A 20,453-nucleotide genomic window follows, 5' to 3' on the forward strand; every position below is an offset into this window, starting at 1 on the left:
AACTTGAACTTGTACGGAGTATTATTGTGGCTTTCTTCCACCATATTCTGTGGCATGTATCCAGAGCATGGTCTGCAAGACCGGAGGACTATACTGGTGAAAACGGATGTAGTCCTTGTGTTCTGAAATTCTGATATTCGCTGTCCTGCCTGTTTGGCCAAAGTAGGAGAGCTTACAGCTGCAAGGAACCTGGTATACACCAGGTAGGTCTAGGGGAAGTGATTGGCCTTTAGTGGAGCAGATAAGGGATGCCAATTTTGTATGTGGTCTGTAACAAGAGGTCAAGTCATGTTTTTTACGATTTTGGAAATTTTTTCCGAGGTGCCTCGTATGTAGGGAATGGTCATGGATTTAGAGTAATCCTTGTTGTGAAGAGGGGGAGGATTGTGGTTTACTGGTTTCAATATTTTTTGGATTTTTTTTTTTTTTTAGGGGGGGGGGGGGGGGTAGCCATTGGCTGAGAAAGTGTTGAGGATGTGATTTAGTTCATTGGTTAGGGCATTGTCATTTGAACAGATTAGTTTAGCCCTGTTGTAAAGTGTCTTAATAACTCCATATCGTTGTGAGGGGGGAGGGGGGGATTGTTGGTGAATGTATCTGCCTGTATGGGTGAGTTTTCTATAAACAGAGAAAACCAAGGTTCCATCAGGCTGTTGGGTGATTTGTGTGTCTAGGAAAAGGAGGATGTTGTTTTCCTCTAGTTGTTTGTGAATTTAATTCTGGGGTGTTGGTGTTTAAATGTGTTAAGAAAGAGAGGAGTGTATCAGAACCATGTGACCAAATATCGAACACATAATCAACGTAGTGAAGCCATATGGTTGGTTTATGGGCAGAGTTTAAGGCTTTCTCTTCAAAAGTCTCTATAAAGAAGCTGGCCAAGGGTGGGGAGAGTGGTGAATCCATGGCTGTCCCCTCTATTTGTTTGTAGAATTTTCCCTGCCAAACAAAAATAGTCTGAGTTCATTGTGAACTGAAATAGGGCTGAAATATCGGGAGGAAATTTAGTTGGATTAGCTCTAAGGTTTCTTTGAGTGGGACTTTTGTGAATAAGAAGGAGATGTCAAAACTGACCACTTTGTCAGTATGTTGGTGTGTAAGGTTTTCTATGCTGGCTTTGAAGTGGGCTGAGTTTTTTATGTGTGATGGTGTGTTGCCAGTATAGTGTGTGAGCGCTTTGGCCAAATGTTTAGCTAATCTGTATGTGGGGGAATCAATGCCATCCACTATGGGACATAATGGCACATTTTCTTTATGTATTTTAGGGAGTCCATAAATATGGGGGGGGGGGGTATAGAGTTAAACGGTTTTAATTTGTTAGTAAGGCCAAAAGTGACCTTCTTAAGGAGCCTATGGAGTTTTCTAATTTGTGAGATGGTGGGATTGTATTCAATAGGGAGTTAAGTAGCACGATCTAATAATAGAGCATTAAGCTTACCAGTGTAGTTCTTTTGGTTGAGTACTACGGTGGCATTTCCCTTATCCGCTTTGGTGATTATTATTTCTTTGTTTTTCCTCATTTCCTGCAGAGCTTTATATTCACTATTGGATATGTTGGTTTTGGTGGTCTTGCTTTGTTGAGAACACAAACTACATCCAGTCTAATATCGTTGGCGATGTGGTTTGAAAGGTGGCGAATCCTGCATTTAATCTGGATCATTATATCCTCAGCCGATATTTTTCTGGGGGAAATGGCAAAGTTGTGGCCATGTGAAAGGGCGCTGAGTGCTGCAGGCTTCAGCGTAACTGAAGAAAGGTTGACTACAGTGTTGGTTGGAAGTTTTGGTTCGGTAGTCGAGTTCTTTTTTAATTTCTCAAACTTCTCGATATGTCAACCCCATATTTTTTCAAATTCTTTATCTGCCTAACATGCACAAGATGCCATATAAAACTGACCAAAGCTCGTGATTTAACGTGTTAGAAAGCTCTTCTTCAAGCACCATAATAGCTTCGTTTGCAGCAGCTAGGAGCATGCGCGTAACGGCAATTTGTTCCCGTAGCAGAGCATAGCTGGTGTGGTTATAAATTCGGAGAGCTTTTTGTGAAAAGAAACGGTACTTGAATTTCACAATTTGGGATTATTTGATTATCTCGGCAGCGTTTTAGGAAGGTTAGACGACTCAGTTGTCTTGATAGCTTCAGATTCATTTTACCGTATTGGCGGGCCTTGCATGAGGTGGAATCTCTGTGGAAGATAGTAATTCTCGTAGAAAGGCTTATAAGCTGGTTATCCATGATTATTAATTAACTTAAGGAATTCACAGCGTACACTAGAAGTTGAATGTTTGTGAGTAAGCTCATTAATGTGCAAGAAGAAGAGTGTAGGTGAAAGCACAGAGCCATAGTGTACTCCAGTTGATGAAAGTCAGATGACAGGGAACTATGCTATGTACTGTGATGCCCAATGAATGACTAGAGAGGAAGCTAGCAATCCGACAAAGTATATCGTATGGCATAATAACGATGGCATAATAAGGCTAATATATAAGTAATAAAGCTGCAATATCTCACTTCATCAAATGCCTTGAATATATGAGTAACCATGTGAATTTCTCCAAATATTAACAAGGAATGTATCCAAAGGGAGGTAAGGCTAGCAAGAGGGTCTCTCTCTAGAACGAGAATGGCAGAATCCACATTAGCAATCATGAATAAACTGATAGGCAGTAGAGAAGCTGGATTGCTCACTTTTGAAAGTATTGAAGTGAGGGAAATGAGATAATGGCTTGACGGCTGACTTTTATCTTCCTTTTTAGGGTCAGAATACATAAAAGTTTGCTTCCATACTACTGAATGATGAGTATGATAGCTTGCAAAGGCGATACAGGATAGATACTCGGCCAGCCTGGTTGGCCAAGTGGATAGCGTATCTGCTCTCCAGCTAAAAGGCTGTGGGTTCGAATACTGCCGTGGTCACGGATGTTTGTGATTATCGGCAGTAGATGGCCGATAATCACAAATATCATTGGTGTAGTTGCAGTCAGTTGGTGATTGAATGGTGGAGACAGAGTTGTAGAGCAGGTGCCCTCCCTCAATGAGTCTTTGGACTCCTTGGAGGTGTCAAATAATAATACTCATGGATGTATATGTTTTCAAAAGGATAGGCTGGGGAACTTATTAGTATCAAAGATACAAAGTATTTTTTTTATGTGCTTTTGACAAAAGTTCAGAGAAGGCAAAGTGAGTCATCTGTGGCACAGTGGGGAGAGAATTTGTCTTGTCATCTAAACAATATTTGGAGAAGAAGATTGATGCATAGAGGTCTGCCTTATCTTTCAGAGATGTTGCCACCGTTCCATCCAGATTAGCAAGAGAGAGAGAGAGTGAGAGAGAGAGGAAGCATAGTAGGGAAGAAGTTTTGCTCAACAGACTTGACTAGGGCCAAGAAGGTTCATAGTTCAAATGCTTGAGCAGGAGGCAAGTTTAGTGTATACTGCTTTGGCATATTTGTTCAAAAACCAAAGGATAAAAGAGAAGGATTCTGAATGGAATAGGTTATACAGGCATTCATCCCAACAAGAATAATTCACTTAAGTCAGTGAAGTTAGAGAAGGAAAGAAAATGAGGACAAGAAAATCTTAAGCCAAAGCACATGTTCTGTCCTCTTCCTGTGATGCCTGATGTACTGTGGAAAACTTAATCATGGAGGATGCGAGATGATGTTTAGTGATAAATAATAGATTGGGTTTGGATGTTTGTGAGAGGTGGTATACATTGTTGTAGTCTATGTAGAAGGATTTTTATTTTTATTTATTTGTTTTTTTTTTTTTTTGCAATTTTTAAAATTATTTTTGTTTGTTTTTTTGTTGGTACTCAATCTTTAATGTATTTCAGTGTTCATCCTAGTTGCTAATGAAAACAAACGGCACTGTTTGCCCTGACATCTTTCTCAAACATGGCCTAGTTATCAACAGGCTACAATCCAGATTAGTGAACCCCTAGTCCTGACTATACGAGGTGTGGCTATTAAATAACAAGACTGGTTGCAAAAATGTGGCTTATTATAACAATTGTACAACTGAATTGTTATCACCTTCAACATACTCCCCTCCTCTACCTATACACCACTGCATACGAATTTTCCATTGTTGGAAGCAGTGCTGCAAGTCATCGGGTGTTATCTGCTTCAGTAGCGCTGCCATTTTCTTCTTTACCTCATCCACTGACTGAAAATGGGTGCCCTTCAATGCAGATTTCAACTTTGAAATAAGGTAAAAGTCGCACTGCCAGAGCTAAGTCCGTCAAGTAAGGTGGATAGTGCAACACTGGGATCTTCTTATCAGCCAGATACTGTTTTGCAGACTGTGCACTGTGGGCTAGAGTGATGTCTTGATGGAGAATCCAAGCGTTGTTCTTCCACAGATCGGGTCTCTTTTTCCTCACTTGTTCTCTCAGCTTGGCCAGAACCTCAAGGTAATAATGTTGGTTAACTGTCTGACTTCCAGTCCTGACTATACGAGGTGTGGCTATTAAATAACAAGATTAGCATTGCCTTCAGTTTTGACTTGCTCATTCTTGTTTTTTTTCATTCTCGGTGACGTGGGAATTTTCCAGTGCATCGATTGTCTCTTTGTTTCTGGATCATAATGGAAAATCCACATATCATCACATGTGATGATCTTCTCCTGCAAGTCCAAGTTCTGCAGTCAGCAATTCCATGAGGTCAGTGCAAATTTGTTTCCGAGCATCTTTCTGCTCCTGACACAAGTTTTCAGGAACCGTTTTGGTGCAGACTTTGTTCATGTTCAATTGCTCATGCAAAATTTGTTGTACAGTCTCCTTATCAACGTGCACATTGTCTGCTATCATCCAAATGCTTAATCGGTGAATGTTGCGGACAATTTCATTAATTTTCAACGTTTTGTTTGGTTGCAGACGTGACAGGGTGACCCGGTCATTCATCATCTTCAATGTTTTCTTGACCTTCAATAACGCTGTGACATTCAAACATTTGCATGTGTGACAATATGTTATAACCGTACATCTCCTGCAACAGTTTCAAACACTCAGTCAGCGATTTCTTCAATTTCACAAGGAATTTGAGATTAATGCGATGGTCAAGTTTAACATTAGACATTAATCTGGCAAAGCGACTTCACAAGTGTTTCTTTTATAACTGCCTACAGACAAACTACAAGTGACAGTGAACAATGCTTAACTGCTGCTGAAACCTCCAAGGTCATTCATGACGCAAGCGCATCCCACTACTACAAGTACACGATTCACAGCACACCTTGTCTCGTTATTTAATAGCCACACCTTGTATAACTAAATAATATGTCACAAGTAGAATCTCTCTCAAAATTCAGATACCCACAAATTTAAAATATAAAAATGAATTAATTTAAAGTGAAGAAGTTAATTAGAGGGATGCTTAAGGGTCAAAGCTGTATAACTGAGAGGAGACCTCCACATAGCTTTTAAAGGAATGTGGAGAACCGACCAGGGCTTCTGACCTAATGTCCAATCCTCACCTTCTCGTGGTGCACCCAGTTGGGTATCTACCTGGATATTAAACGAACGAGGATGGGCTGGCAATTTGGGATTTAGGCGATCAAATTGTATTCTTATTGGCTTAAACAAATATACAAAATGATGGTACAACATGACAAAATTTCATGCCGGCTGGGGCATCGCCCGGTTAAACAAGGCCCCCGTTGTTTTCGCCAGGGAACCAGGGCAAACAGCAAAAAGTCAGCTACTGGAACAAATCTGAAAGCATACCCTCAACTCAACATCACCAGAGTTAAAGATCGGTACTATCAACATAAGAAGCCTGAATGGCAAAGAAATGGAGCTAGCTGAGGAATTAGATAAGTACCAGATCGATATAATAGGGTTGACTGAAACAAAAAAGGCAAAAACCGGTGAGATCTTTCTGAGTAATAAATACAAAATGTTATATTCAGGAAATGACAATCAAGGAAAAGAAGGAGTAGCCATAGTACTCAACACAAAATACGAGGCTTATCTTCTTGATTGGCAGGCAGTCTCAAGTAGAGTGATGTGGGCAATGAGAATGGGGAACTGGACAATGAGACTTATTTGTGCCTATGGTCCCACAGAAGGTTCTATTAAGGTAGAAGTGGAGGAATTTTTTGAGGCATTAGAAAAAGCAACTGACACAATGAAAAAGGAAAAGTTGGTCCTTGTTGGGGATCTAAATAGCAGAGTAGGAAATGATTGTCAGACATACAAAAATATTTTGGGAAAATATGGAGAAAGGAGCAAAGCTAATAATAATGGCAAACAAGTGTTGGATTTCTGCTCAGGACATGGACATTACTAACACCATGTTCCAACATAAAAATGTGCACAAATTCACATGGAGAGAAGAGGCAAGGAATAAGAAAAGTCTCATTGACTATGTTATTTTTGATAGTGATGTTTTCTCTCTGCTGCAGGACACCAGAGTGTACAGAGGATTTGAAATTGGAAGCGATCACTATTTAGTCTTGAGCAGGATAAAACTGAATTTCATATTGAAAAGAATAACATGTAAGAAAGTTTTAAAGCGAATAAAAGTTGAGCAGCTCTCAGAGGTGAACTGTAGACTAACATACACAAAGATTATTGAAGAAAAAATGAAAGAGTTTGAGAACAGCAACCAAACCTTGGAGATTCAGTGGCAAGCCTTGAAGAAAACCCTGATTGATTTAGCCAAAGAGGCATGTGGTGAGGTCTGCAAAGATAGAAAAATCAGAACTCCATGGTGGACACAGGAAGTTAATAAGGCAGTGAAGAAAAAGAAAAAAGCATATCAAAAGTTCCTGGCAAATAAGTCAGCTTTTACTCTTAGAGAATACATAGACAAATGTAAGAAAACGAAACACACTGTGTAAAACTAGCTAAACAAAATTCATGGGAGGACTTTGGCAAGAATATAGAAAATAAATATCAAGAAGGTGGTAAGATATTCTGGAGGTTATTGAAGAAGCTTAGAAATGGAGGAAAGAGTGCTGTTAAAGGAGTTAGAGATGATAAAGGTGACATGAAAAACAGGAGAAAAAGATATCCTTGAAGTATGGAGTAATTACTTTGAAAAATTGCTAAATGAAACAAGCAGTGATAGCACAGTGGTAAAAAACACTCAACAGGCATGCAGTCAGGAATACATATCCATACTTGAAGTAGAAAAAGCCATCAAAGTCTTGAAATGTGGAAAGGCAGCAGGAGTAGATGATATTCGACCAGAAATGCTGAAGTATGGTGGTATCAAAGTCTTATAGTGGCTGCACTGCATAGTTCAGAAAGCCTGGACAGAGGGGCGAATTCCCAATGATTGGAGTACAGCTCTAATAGTACCCATATATAAAAAAGGGAAATAAAACTGAATGTGAGAATTACAGAGGTATTTCTCTAATGAGTGTTCCTGGCAAGATCTATGCAAGTATACTTGAGAAACGGTTGAGAAGAATTGTGGAAGAAAAGTTTGGTGAAGAACAAGCTGGATTCAGCCCAGATAGAGGCTGTCAGGTTCAGATCTTCACTTTTCCTACACTATGAAAAGAACTCTTATCATAATTTCAAGTACAGCACTGAAAACAGTAATGGCAGCACACAGCAGTGGACCAGAGCTGAAGTTGCTTAGTTGTGTTTATGAGCATGCACAGAAATGAAAAATGATATCAAATGTTGCTATATATGAAGTTCAGTGTATGAATGTTCAGTATATGAACAGAACAGAAATTAGGAGAAAGAGAAAACTTCACTTATCTCTTTATACGAGATAAGTGAAGTTTTTGTAGCCATGTATCCCCATTAATCCATACCGGATTTAATTCAGTTAAAGTTGAAAGGAATTTTATTACGTTCCAGTTCACAGAGAAATGGACCCAGTAAAGTTTGTTTTATTTAGGATTACCTTACTGAAATTGTTGATATTTTTTCAGAAGCTTTCATATAGAAGGTAAAGTTGTTCTGAAGTGATGAAACTATTGATAAGGTTTTTAGGAAGTTATTCAGTAGAGTTTATTGTTACTTTCACATAGAAGGTGAAGTTAATGAAGTGTCTTAGTTGAAGACAAGATACGTTTCCTGCAGTACTGCATGATTTAGAATTCAAAAATAATTTGATCGACTTATGTTGCTCTCGTGTGTGATTTCAAGAAAGAATAAAAGTTTCTCTAGAAAGCAAGAGATTGAATGTCTAGAAGTTTTATCCATATAGGGCAATAACTGCCAGCTTATGATATTTAAAGAGCTGTGTAGCTGGAGCGTTTTCCATGTGGTTTGGAATTGTAACCTGATGATGTTAATTTATATATGAGATATCCTGGGATATGAACCTGTGTGCAGGCTAGATTTGGAGTTGGTAAAGTGTCCTCTTTTTATTTTGAAATTAAGAGCTAAACCACTAGAAGTGTGAAGGAGGAAGTAAAAATATATATATTCTTCCCACACATATACATTTACACAGCCTAGTTATCACCAGGCTGCAATTCAGATTAGTGAACTCCTTGTTCCTAGCTGTGTAACTAAATGATGTGTCTTTTGTAAAATCTCTATCAAAATGTACTGTAGACAAACAAATATCAATATTATTTATTATTCTGCTCAGTTATTGTAATTGTGATGTTTGTATCTTTTGTGGAGGAAAAACTAGATAAATCTTAGAAGAAAGAACCAAACAATTGCGGAGACCCATAATAGTGAACTTATTCAGCCATCTTTAACCAGAAACCATTTGATATATGAAACTCAGATATATAAATCTACCAATGCTCTTCAAAATATATTAAAATAAATAAATTAATTAACTAAAATATATATATATATATATATATATATATATATATATATACAGGGTGTTCGGGATAAATTTGACAGTTTCGTAAGGAAAAAGAAAATCTTCTTTGTATCTATTAAATTTAATGAATTGACAAAAAAACATTACAGGCAGAGTTAATTACAATACTATCAACAAGATTTACTCAAAATAACCACCATTAGCATCGATCACAGCTTCAATTCTGCTTCGGAACCTCGAACAAGCTGATGCTACAGTCTCCCTGGGAAGGGCCGCAAAAACTGTTTTAATTTTATCCATTAACTGGGCTTTTGTATTACTGGAAGTGCGATTGGTGTCTTTTTCAACTGCGCCCCATACAAAATAATCCATGGGGTTAAGGTCTGGGGAGTTTGGAGGCCAAACATTTGGACTGGTGAAGTCGTAGAAATTTTCAGACAACCATTTTTGACTTTTCCCAGAGGTGTGGCAAGGGGCCGAATCCTGCTGCCATACATACGGCCTACCATTGGCTACCCTTGTTATCCAGGGCTTGACTACAGTTAGCAACTCCACGAACAAAGCCCGAATTCCAATGCCAGGGTTCTTCAACACCTGTTCCTGCAGATTTGCGAGGAATTCTGCTGTACGAACGCAATCAGATCGTCTGCTAGGGATCTTTCTTCTTGCTACATCCTCGTAGTCACCATTGCAAGTCTCTAGTTCATGCCTGATTGTTTTTACTGTATTCAGGGAGCATTGGGCAGCAGTCGTAATATCCTTATTTTGATGGCGGGCACGAATCATCATGATACAAGTTATTCTCTTCCATGATTCAGGTGGGTTCCAGCTATCCATCCTTTCTGACATCTTGTATATGAATGAAGAAGGGTCCAAACTTTTAAATGAAGAGAAGTGTGTGTTAATACATGTAACTTACGGAAAAATATAATTAATTATAAATATGTCAAATTTATCCCAAACACCCTGTATATGTACACACAGTTGACCCTTGAACAATGCAGGGTTAGGAATGCCGACCTCCCACGTTGTTCGAAAATCTGCATATAACTTTTGACTCCCCAAAAATTTAACTACCTAATAGTCTACTGTTGACCGGAAGCCTTACCAATAACATAAACAGTCGATTAACATGTATTTTATATGGTATGTATGTATGTATACTATACTATATTCTTACAATAAAGTAAGCTACAGAAAAGAAAATGTTATTAAAAGAAAATCATAAGGAAGTGAAAATACATTTACAGTACTGTACTGTATTTATCGATACCATTAAGTTTATGTCGTCTGTCTGTCAGTATCTAGATCAATATCGTCTTATATGACACAAAACACTGTAGATGTTATATGTATCGTATTGTATTGCTAACACTAGAGATCAAAAATGAAAAGATAATGTGAAAAATAAACTATTTATATTTATTTAGAGGTATAATGATTCATGCATTGATAATGAAGCAGCAGCAATATGATTGCTTTATGGCAACCTAGTGCAATCGATATGAATGCTTCACAGTAACCTAGCCAGTATACTAATGAATGAATTGTTATAAATTTTTTGTTTATGCTAAATAATTAATTTAATTAATAACAGTTAATTTTATGCAGTTACGATTTAACTGAATCTTTACGTTTGTTTACATGTCTCTTGTCCACGTATGGTCTGTAAGTGTTTGTGTGAATAAGTTTTGAGAAATTTTAACTTTTTATAATAGATTTGTGTATACTTTATGATTGTAATTGATAAAATATAGTAGTATTTACATATATTTTATGTATTCATAACATACCTAACTTTTTTCTTAATTTTTTCAATATTTCTAAGCTATGCAGTTCGTCTGTGAGTTTTTTCAAATTGTAGAAATCTGTAAAAAATTTTCCAGTATATTTATTAAAAACAAAATGTGTATAAATGGATCAGCGCAGTTAAATCCTTCAGGGGTCAACTGTGTGTGTGTATATATATATATTTTTGGAAAACCATCCACACTGATAGATATTTGCATGGCTCTTCTCATCACTTCCCTCCTCAGAAACTGGGCATCATCTCCACCCTTGCCCATCGAGCAAGATGTCTCACTTCCACAGAAGAAGACCTACAAACAGAGCTTAACTTCCTGAAAAACACCTTTTTAAATAATGGATATTCGTCTCGTAACATCACTAAACGTTTGAGACCACACCAACAACCTCGACAAGAAGATGAATCCAACCCTATCACTCATATACAGTTACCATTTATTCAGCTCTCTTACTCTCAAACTATCTAGGATTATGAAGAAATTCAACATAAAGACCGACTATACTACTCTACCAAAACTTCGTTCTTTTCTGAATTGACCAAAACCAAAACACAACCAACTGAATTTTCCTGGTATTTATAAAGTTATGTGCGACTGTGGTTGACCTTATTTTGGCCAGACAGATAAATCTGTTTCACTTCATCTTGAGGAACATAGACGTGACATCTCCTACAGTAGAACACGAGCGAGCGCCCTTTCTAGTCGTGCTCTTCTCCACAAACTCTAACCTCGAAGAACGACAACACCAAGTTGATTGGGACCACACAACCAATTTATATATATGTAAGGATGAATTTGAAAGATGTATTATAGAATCAAAAGAAATAGTTCTGGACCCTTCACACTTGAACAACAATTTAAGCTATAATTTGCCTGATTCACATAGCACAGTAATCCAATACTAGCACTCTAAAATTAGCTGTCACACACATTTTACTCATGCCAACAGTAGCACGTGGTCACCTATTCAAATATGACTGTTACTATTCTGTTTCTTTTTATTAAGCTAGAACATCCATGTTTTTTAACTTGTTAATTTTATAAGTCTTATGTTATTTCTTACTCACCTGAAGAAGTCGGAATACCGATGAAACTAGTCGTGATTTATTAAAGGTTTTTGTTATACTTTCTTGGGGTTCTAGTCAGTTAAATTTTAATCTTATAAATAAATAAATATATATATATATATATTGGAGTTTAATCTCGGTGTTACAGTCATTTAAACCATATTAATATTCATGTATATATTGGAGTTTAATAAACCATATATATATATATTGGAGTTTAATCTCGGTGTTACAGTCATTTAAACCATATTAATATTCATATATATATATATATATATATATATATACACACACACACTGTCTGACCACACGTGAGAACACTGGGTAGCACAGTGTCAAGGAGAGTCAACTCATGTCGAAGGGGAGAAAGGAATAAGGCAATGTATGAATTCATCACCAACACAAAAAATCACATACTTTATACATAATATTTTCCAACTGTTGTACAAACAAAATAGTTACCACTTTAAAAACTAGAATTTTCATAAAAGAAAAGCTAATTTCCTGACGTATAATAATAAACACTCATTATTGATTACTCTATTATCGGAATGGATTCGCCATTTTTTGCCATGTGCAGAAGTATCGAAATGTATCGCATCTGTGGTTGGACAGTATATATATATATAGCATAAAGCTGATGATATTCAATAGGCTAATTTAAGAGATGAAGTTATATAAATTGTATGCTATATAGCATAGCATATATATATATAATATTCAGGGTGGCCATAAAATAACTTTCCCTCTTTGGAGGCACATCTGTAGCTAAAACCAATAAACAGAATGAGATGATATTTCATATTGAGACTTTTGAAGGCATGGGGAGATGATTTCTGCAAAAAAAAAAAAAAAAAAAAGATTTAGTACCAAAAGTCGCCAACAGGGGAAATTTTGGCACTGACAGAGCCGAAAACAAGTGGATAATTACATTAAAGGCAGATAAAATGGAATAATAACATTTCGACGGTGTAAGCGACAGCCACGTCACTCATTCCAGCTGGATATGTGGTGCGTTACAATGATAATAATTAAACTAAAACAACAACTTGCGAGAGACACAGAATTTAACGCAGTGGTTGAACTTACAGGAAAGAATGTTTTACTCATCAGAATCAGGGTCCCCTGGACCACATACACGATTTTCAATGTGCTGACCTTTCTTGTGTACAACAAATTGCATCTGGTGTGCGACATGCTCTACAGCTGAGCATAACGTGTCGGATTGGATGTTCATAACAGCCCATTTTATGTTCTCTTTCAAGACATGCAAGTTGGGAACACCACCAACATACACAACGGATTTCAAATACCCCCACAGTCAAAAGTCACATGGAGTGATGTCCGGGGATCAAGGCAGCCATGCTGTCAGAAAGAACTGACTGATAACCCTCTCATTACTGAAATGCAGCTGTAAAGTGCACTGTACCAAACATTCAATGTGTAGCCGTACTCCATCCTGTATAAAAATTATGGAGTTCAGACATTGTCTTTGCTGCAATGTAGGAATGACAAAATTTTCCAGCATTTGTCGATAAATCTCTCCAGTAATGGAGCAGTTTACAGGACCTGTAAGGGTAACACGCTCAAAAAAAAAAAAAAAAAAAGTATCGTCCTATTATGAAATCGGCTGTGAAGCCATACTACACAGTTACTTTTGGAGAATGCAGTGGTACTTGCTGGATTGCTCAGGGATGTTCAGATGCCCAAATTCTGCAGTTGTGAGTGTTGACTGATCCATTCAGATAAAAGTGAGCCTCATCACCCCACAATATCATCCAAGGCCAGTCATTGTCAACCTCCATTCAGGCAAGAAACGTTAGCGCTTGCACACGACTGAACTTATACAAATAGAAGTGAAGCATTTTTCATAAGATTTTCCAGACTGTACCATAAGCCATATCAAGTTTGCGAGCTATGGCATGGGTGCTTGGACCAGTACTGGTCCCTTGTCTTCAAACACTGCAGTAGTAATGTCTGTTACTGTCTCTTCTTGCACTGCTTCGTCCTCTGCCAGGTCTAACTCCTAGTGATCCAGTTTCTTCAAACTTCTTAATCATAGCTCTCAGTACTACAGCTGACATAGGACCTGTACGCAAATTATGAAGCCTTCTAAATTCCCGAAGGGGCGCTACGGCATTGCACTGTTTAAGGTAAAACAACTTAACAAGTAAAGGATGCTGCGGCAAGGTAGGATGCATATTGAGCACAATTCGCCAGTCATTTGAATAACTGCGGAACGTTCCTAATTCCTTTTTAAGTGGACTTGGTGGCGCTGGCTGCTGTTACGTACGCACAGTAAAATTTGCATAATCCTTTTTACCTGTGTTTACTGCAAATATTTGACTGCTTTCGGCCCCACCAGCGCCAAAATTTCCCCCATTGGTGACTTTTGGTATTAAATCTTTTTTTTCGCAGAACTCATCTCCCCATGCCTTCAAAAGGCTCAATATAAAATGTAGTCTCATCCCGTGTATTAGTTTTAGCTACAGATACCTCCAAAGAGGGAAAGTTAATTTATGGCCACCCTGTATTTAGCATAGGAAGCATAAAGTTGACCAAAACATGATTTCGACTTCTAGGATCTGAAATAACAGTGGTTGAAAAAAGTGAAAACAAGGGTTCAGTTTATCAAAATATTAGTACCAGGAAATAGCCGAATTGAGGAAAAAGAAACTGAAAAAAAATACAAAGTATTGTGAGTTCTAAGTCAAAGTTGAACGAATTTGGCAAAAGAAAATGAAAGTTGTTCCCATAATAAAGTGCTAAATTAGGCGCCATCCCTAAAACATTGAAAAAAAACATCTACAGGCACTCGAGTTAGAGGGGGGGTTAAAAATCGGACAGTTCCAAAAGGCCACTTTGTTCAGCAAAGCATTCATATTCAGAAAGTATTTTCACAACTCATAGGCCCGGGCTCGAATTAGTGGATTATAACCAGCCTTTTACTTAAGGCTGAGGAAGCAAATCAAGCTTGGACAAATATTATATATACACCCTCTGTCCAAAAAGAAACTGAACTTTTCGAAAGTAGAAGAAACCAGTGGCACCACCTGTTGTATCTTTTTGTTGTCGAAAGCGGCAACCTTCATTAGTGTTGTGTCAACTGTTTATGACATTTGTTTCATTAAAAGCAGAGTTATAGTGCCAAGAGTGACGGTGTGTTTTGACGAAAGGTTGGAAAATGAGTTTCAAACAGAGAGCTGCGATTGACTTTTGTGTTCAACTTGGTAAACATTTTACCGAAACGCATCAAATGCTTCAAAAAGCACAGTGATGAATGCTTATCCGTACTCAAGGTTACGAGTGGTTTAAGCGATTTCAAAGTGGTCGTGAGATGCTTGAGGACAACGAAAAGCCAGGCCATCCAATAACTTGACTGAGAGAAGTTAACATCCAAAAAGTGCGTGATTTCATCAAAGAAAACCCAAAAACCGTCTGTGAGATTGATTGAAGATGAATTGGGGATTCCAAAATTAACTGTGCACAACATTTTGACCGAGAATTTGGGCTTTCGTAAACTGAAATTGCAATTTGTTCCCAAGTTGACCATCGACCAAAAAAAGTTCATCGATCAAAATGAACTGTCATTTTCCGACCTTTCATCAAAACACACTGTCACTCTTGGCACTATAACTCGGCTTCTAATGAAACAAATGTCATAAACAGTTGACACAACACTAATGAAGGTTGCCATTTTTGACAACAAAAAGATACAACAGGTGGCAGCACTGGTTTCTTCTATTTTCGAAAAGTTCGGTTTCTTTTTGGAGAGATGTACATATACAGAGTGTCTCAAAAAAATGTATACACTTCAACAGCTGATAACTCACTTAATTTTCGTTATTTTGCAGGTTTAATGGATTTGAAATAATGGCTGAAATCAGACTAAGCTTTGAGGAAAGAAAATCTATCCTAAAATGCTACTGGAAGTATGAAAACACAGTGGAAGTGCAAAGACAGTTTAGAAGAGAATTTCAACAAGACCCACCTACGAGACTTACTATCACTTGAATTAGAGATAAATTTGAAGAAGATGGAACTGTTCAAAATGTCCATAAGCAACGTTCAGGAAGACCACGAACAGCTACGAGGCCCACAACAGAAGAATGGTTAATTGAAACATATCGTCAAAGTTCAAGAAAATCTGTGCAACAAGCGTCTCGTGAGATAAGAATATCAAAATCAAGTGTCCATCGCATGTTGAAGCGCAGTTATTGGAAAAGTTACATTCCAAGAAGAGTACACGCTCTCGACGAAGATGATCTGGATAGGAGAATGCAGTTTTGTAAGTGGTACTTGGCAAAATGTGAAGAGGATGCACAATTTTCAAGACGAATTGTGTGGAGTGATGAGGTCACATTTAAATTAAATGGGTCAATTAACCTGCACAATTGCACTAACTGGATACCTGAGAATCTGCATGTTATGGAGGAACATCATGTAAATTTACCAGGAGTGACGGTGTGGTGTGGCTTATCAGCACACGGATTAATTGGACCATTCTTTTTCGACGGTACTGTAACTGGTGCCAATTACTTGAATTTGCTGCATGAAGCTGTCATACATCTCGAGGGTAGTGTGTCATGTCACACTACCCTCGAGATGTGAAGGCCTATCTTGATGAGACTCTACCCAACAGATGGATTGAAAGAAGAGGTTCTGTAGAATACCCTCCCCTGCGTTCACCAGACCTCACGCCAATGGAATTCTTCTTATGGGGATTTATCAAGGATAAAGTTTACACTTCGAAACTGGCAACAGTCGACGACTTGAAAGTAGCAATCGAAAGAGAATGCACCCAGCTACAAGACGAAATGATTCTCAGTGTTTGCAATTCCATTGCTGCATATTATCAGCAGTGCCTGGACCAGGACATTCATCAGTTTGAATACAGACGTTGAGGGATGAAAAGTACATTTATGTAGCGTACTTTGCAATGTGAAAGTTAACTGTATTATAATAGATACCAACTTTATGATCATTCAAAGTGTGTACATTTTTTTGAGACACCCTGTATATACAGGTAGTCCTCGGCTTACGACGATTCGCACTTACAACGGCCAAAAATGATTATTAAAAATTCTCTAATTTAACTTTGCCACCAGTCTATACATATACATCACATTGCTTTTGTATATGTATCGCAGTGTCGGCATTAGTCGACAAACAAAGCCTATCACCAATATGCAATAGCCGTTGCTATGATTCACCCATTTCTAACTTATCACAGCATTTGGAAAGTTAGTTGCTAATCAGAAGTTGAAGTGTTCGTTTCTCTCGTTGCAATTTTTGTATCTCATCGTAACCCTCTCATGTCCAGTAGGAGAAGTAATACCATTGATGAAAATTCAAACATAAAAAAGAAGGTGAGGAAAGCTTTAAGTTTAGATGTTAAAGTGAAGGTCATTAAAAGCATATGACAAAGGAAAGAAAGTCGGTGAAATAGCACGAGAAGAAAAACTATTGCATTTAACTGTTTCAACAATTATAAAAGATAAATCAAGAATAATGGAGGTAGCTAAAGGGGCAGTTAATATTAAATGTACAATTTTAATGAAAAAAAGAGAAGGCCAATTCATGAAATGGAAAAACTTTTAACGATATGGATAGATGATCAAATCAAAAAGAATATTCCTCTCAGTTTGTTTACAATTCAAACAAATGCACACAGCCTATTTAACAATTTAAGGAAACAACAAGAAGATAACTACAGTAAGCATACATTTAATGCTAGTAAAGGTTGTTTTATCGATTCAAAAGCTGATTTAACTTACATAACATACGAATAACGGGAGAAGCTGCTAGTTCTGATTTTCAAACTGCTGAAATTTTCAAGAAAAATCTGAACAAGATGATAAAAGATGAAGGCTATTTGCTAGAGCAGAATTTTAACATAGATGAAACTGTTCTGGAAAAGAATGCCAGAACAAACTTACATTCATACAGAAACTACATCGGCGCCTGGTTTTAAGGAATTTAAAGATAGGATTGTGCTTCTTCTTGGAGGAAATTATGTTGGTTTTAAATTAAAACCATTTCTTGTTTACTGTTCACAGAACCCCAGAGTTTTGAAAAATATTGACGAGAATAGAATAAGTTGCCAGTTTACTACAGGAGTAATCCTAAGGCTTGGATACAATTGCTTTATTCAAAGACTGGTTCTTAAATTGTTTTATTCTAGAAGTACATGCCTACCGTCTTGAAAAAAACAATGCTTTTAAAATTCTATTGCTGCTTGGCAATGCTCCAGGACATCCTCTTCACATTGGTGATTTGAATGAAAATATAAATGTGATGAATCTACTGCCAAATACAACAGCTGTGATTCAACCTATGGATTAAGGTTCGATTGCTACATTCAAGACATATTATCTGAAAACTACATTTTCTCAAGCAACAACAGCAATGGACAACAATGCTATAATATAACGCGAGTTTGGGAAAAATTACGATATTAACCAATGTATCCAGAACATTGGAACTTCATGGAAGGAAGTATCAGAATAATGTATGCGAGGAATTTGGAAGAAGTTACTACCGCAGGAGACACTCGAACAGCACAATGAGCATAGTATGTTAGAACAAATTGGTGAAGAAATCGTTGAAATTGGAAGAAAACTGAATCTAGAAATCAATACTACCGATATAGAAGAATTACAGATCAGGAAGAAGGTGAACTGACTGATCAAGACTTGATTTTCTAAAACGAAAGAGTTTTGGAAGAAGAAAGGAATAATGAGGAAGATGAAGAAGAGAAATTGCTAAAAAATTTTACTGTAAAAGGATTAGCTGAAGTATTTTCTAAACTAAGTCGAGGACTTCAGCTACTCAAAAATATGGATCAAGACACTGATCGCTTCGCCAAAGTCAAAAAGCAAATTCGAGAAGCAGTCAGATGTTATTGCAAAATACATGATGAAAAAAACCAACAGACAACATTAAATTTTCTGATACCATTAAAAAGTTTTTTGTTTATGTTAACTAATATTTAAAGGAATTTCAAATTAAAGTAAGTGTACCATTTTTGATATGTGTTTATGTATTTTTTTCTTAAATTTTTCTTTTTTAATTTTGTATTTATGTATTTATATGTATAAGTGCTAATAAATAATTTATAAATGTTAATGTAAGTTTATACATTTTTAACCATTTCAAGTTAAATAGAAACCTAATTTATGAAAATATTATAATAGAAATCAAACAAATCAAGAATTAAAAGTCTTCAACTTACGACAGAGACATTGGAATGGAACACCGTCGTAAGTCAATGACTATCTGTGTGTGTGTGTGTGTGTGTGTGTGTGTGTGTGTGTGTGTGTGTGTGTGTGTGTGTATATATTAAGTGAATAAAATATCAAAAATAATATATATTTTATCTATAGTTGTTATTCTTACCTCGCAGGCATAAAAATGTTAAAAAATCTTCTGTTTTGGGCCTTCTACATGGAAGAAAATCAGTTGCAGTGTTATTAGAAGGGCAAACTTTTACAGGAGTGGGGGCTGGGCTACTGGGTGTTGATCCCTGAGCAAACTTCCGCTGTGCATGGACACGAGCCCTTCAAAAAAGTTGATATTATTTATTAATTTTGTTTTTTTTTCTTAAAATTATATGACATACCAATTTTAAGATTATTCATAAAAGGAATGATTTAGCATTATCATTATTCCTGATTTATGCTTATGCGTAGAACTTCTCTGCACAGGTATTTGTAACTATATTTGATGGAATAGGTTGGTTAATACTTATTCCCTAAAGTGCCATATATCTGTATATTGCATGTGTTCCTCCAGCCAGTTTTTGCCTGTTTTTGAGGGACAAAAAAACCCTACCTCCGTATGAGACCAGCTATTTCAATATTTCATTGAAAGCACCTGATAAAGGTTCCTCACGTCATAGACGAGATTAGAACCCAGATCTTTCTAACCAAAGGGCTCATCTAAACTGAGTAACAGCAGCTCCATTATTATAATAATATATTCACACATTTCAAATTAGTTATCTGTCATTCATCTTGAGGGAAGAACATATTGATATTACTTTGTGTATATGTACTTTATGAAATGAAGTTAATCTCATGCATTTAATTTTTTTTCCCTAAGAAATTAAGCATACTCTAAGGACATAAATAACAGTCTATATATTATCAATGCATTAAATACAAATATATACCAGCAGGATAACACTACAGGCCATAGGATATACCAGGGCATAGGGCTGACCACCTTATCCTGTAAACGGATTGAGGTCCGACTATCAATGGACCCTCGACACCGCAAGGTAAAAGAGGGTATAAAGAAGATGAGATGAGATGAGGATAACTAATTTAGATAAATGTTTTATAGCACATTTATCCCATATATGTCTTCTATATATATATATTATACAACTGTTTCTGATATTAGAAAACTTGCTGATGGTAATATTTTGCTTTATGATAAACTTATACAAGAAACCATTCAACATGCACTACAATTACTATGATAGATAATAAAGTTGTGAAGAAAGAAAAAATTTATTAGCAATGAATTTAAATAATGGTAGATTGTGCTCTTTGGGAAATATGTACTCATATGGGGGGGGGGGGGGACCTCATCCAAAGAACAGCAGCAGAATGAATGAATGAACGAAGAGGAAAAAGGTGTTCATTGAGTTTAGAGGATTGCTTTTTTTTTATATTTTTTTATCCCACACAAGAGGTACAAGAACCAATAGCACGTCAGTGTTGTAAGGCTGTTTGCATGTTCTGGGAGACAAAAAAAAACGAGTTTCCGGGTGGAAAAAAACCCCTACCTCCATATGAGACCAGCTAACTCACCTTTCATCGAAAGAGA

At 36.8% G+C, this 20,453-nt stretch overlaps 1 protein-coding gene across 3 annotated transcripts in view; it reads right to left on the minus strand.

The window, feature by feature from the left end:
- Jarid2 (Jumonji, AT rich interactive domain 2) overlaps nt 1–20,453 on the minus strand; it is a 557,336-nt gene that overhangs the window by 387,883 nt on the left and 149,000 nt on the right. For all 3 annotated transcript variants that reach the window (XR_016549859.1, XM_090408748.1, XM_090408747.1), the window contains exon 5: nt 19,017–19,177. Coding sequence is in view for 2 of the 3 variants with exons in the window: in XM_090408748.1 (XP_090264874.1) it covers nt 19,017–19,177 (161 nt within the window). In the remaining variant the exon portion in view is untranslated. The remainder of the gene's footprint in view (nt 1–19,016; nt 19,178–20,453) is intronic.

The sequence above is a fragment of the Typopeltis vanoorti genome, chromosome 18 (genome assembly GCF_054136105.1).
Source record: "Typopeltis vanoorti isolate ZY-2024b chromosome 18, IOZ_Tvanoo_1.0, whole genome shotgun sequence".
NCBI lineage: Eukaryota > Metazoa > Arthropoda > Arachnida > Uropygi > Thelyphonidae > Typopeltis > Typopeltis vanoorti.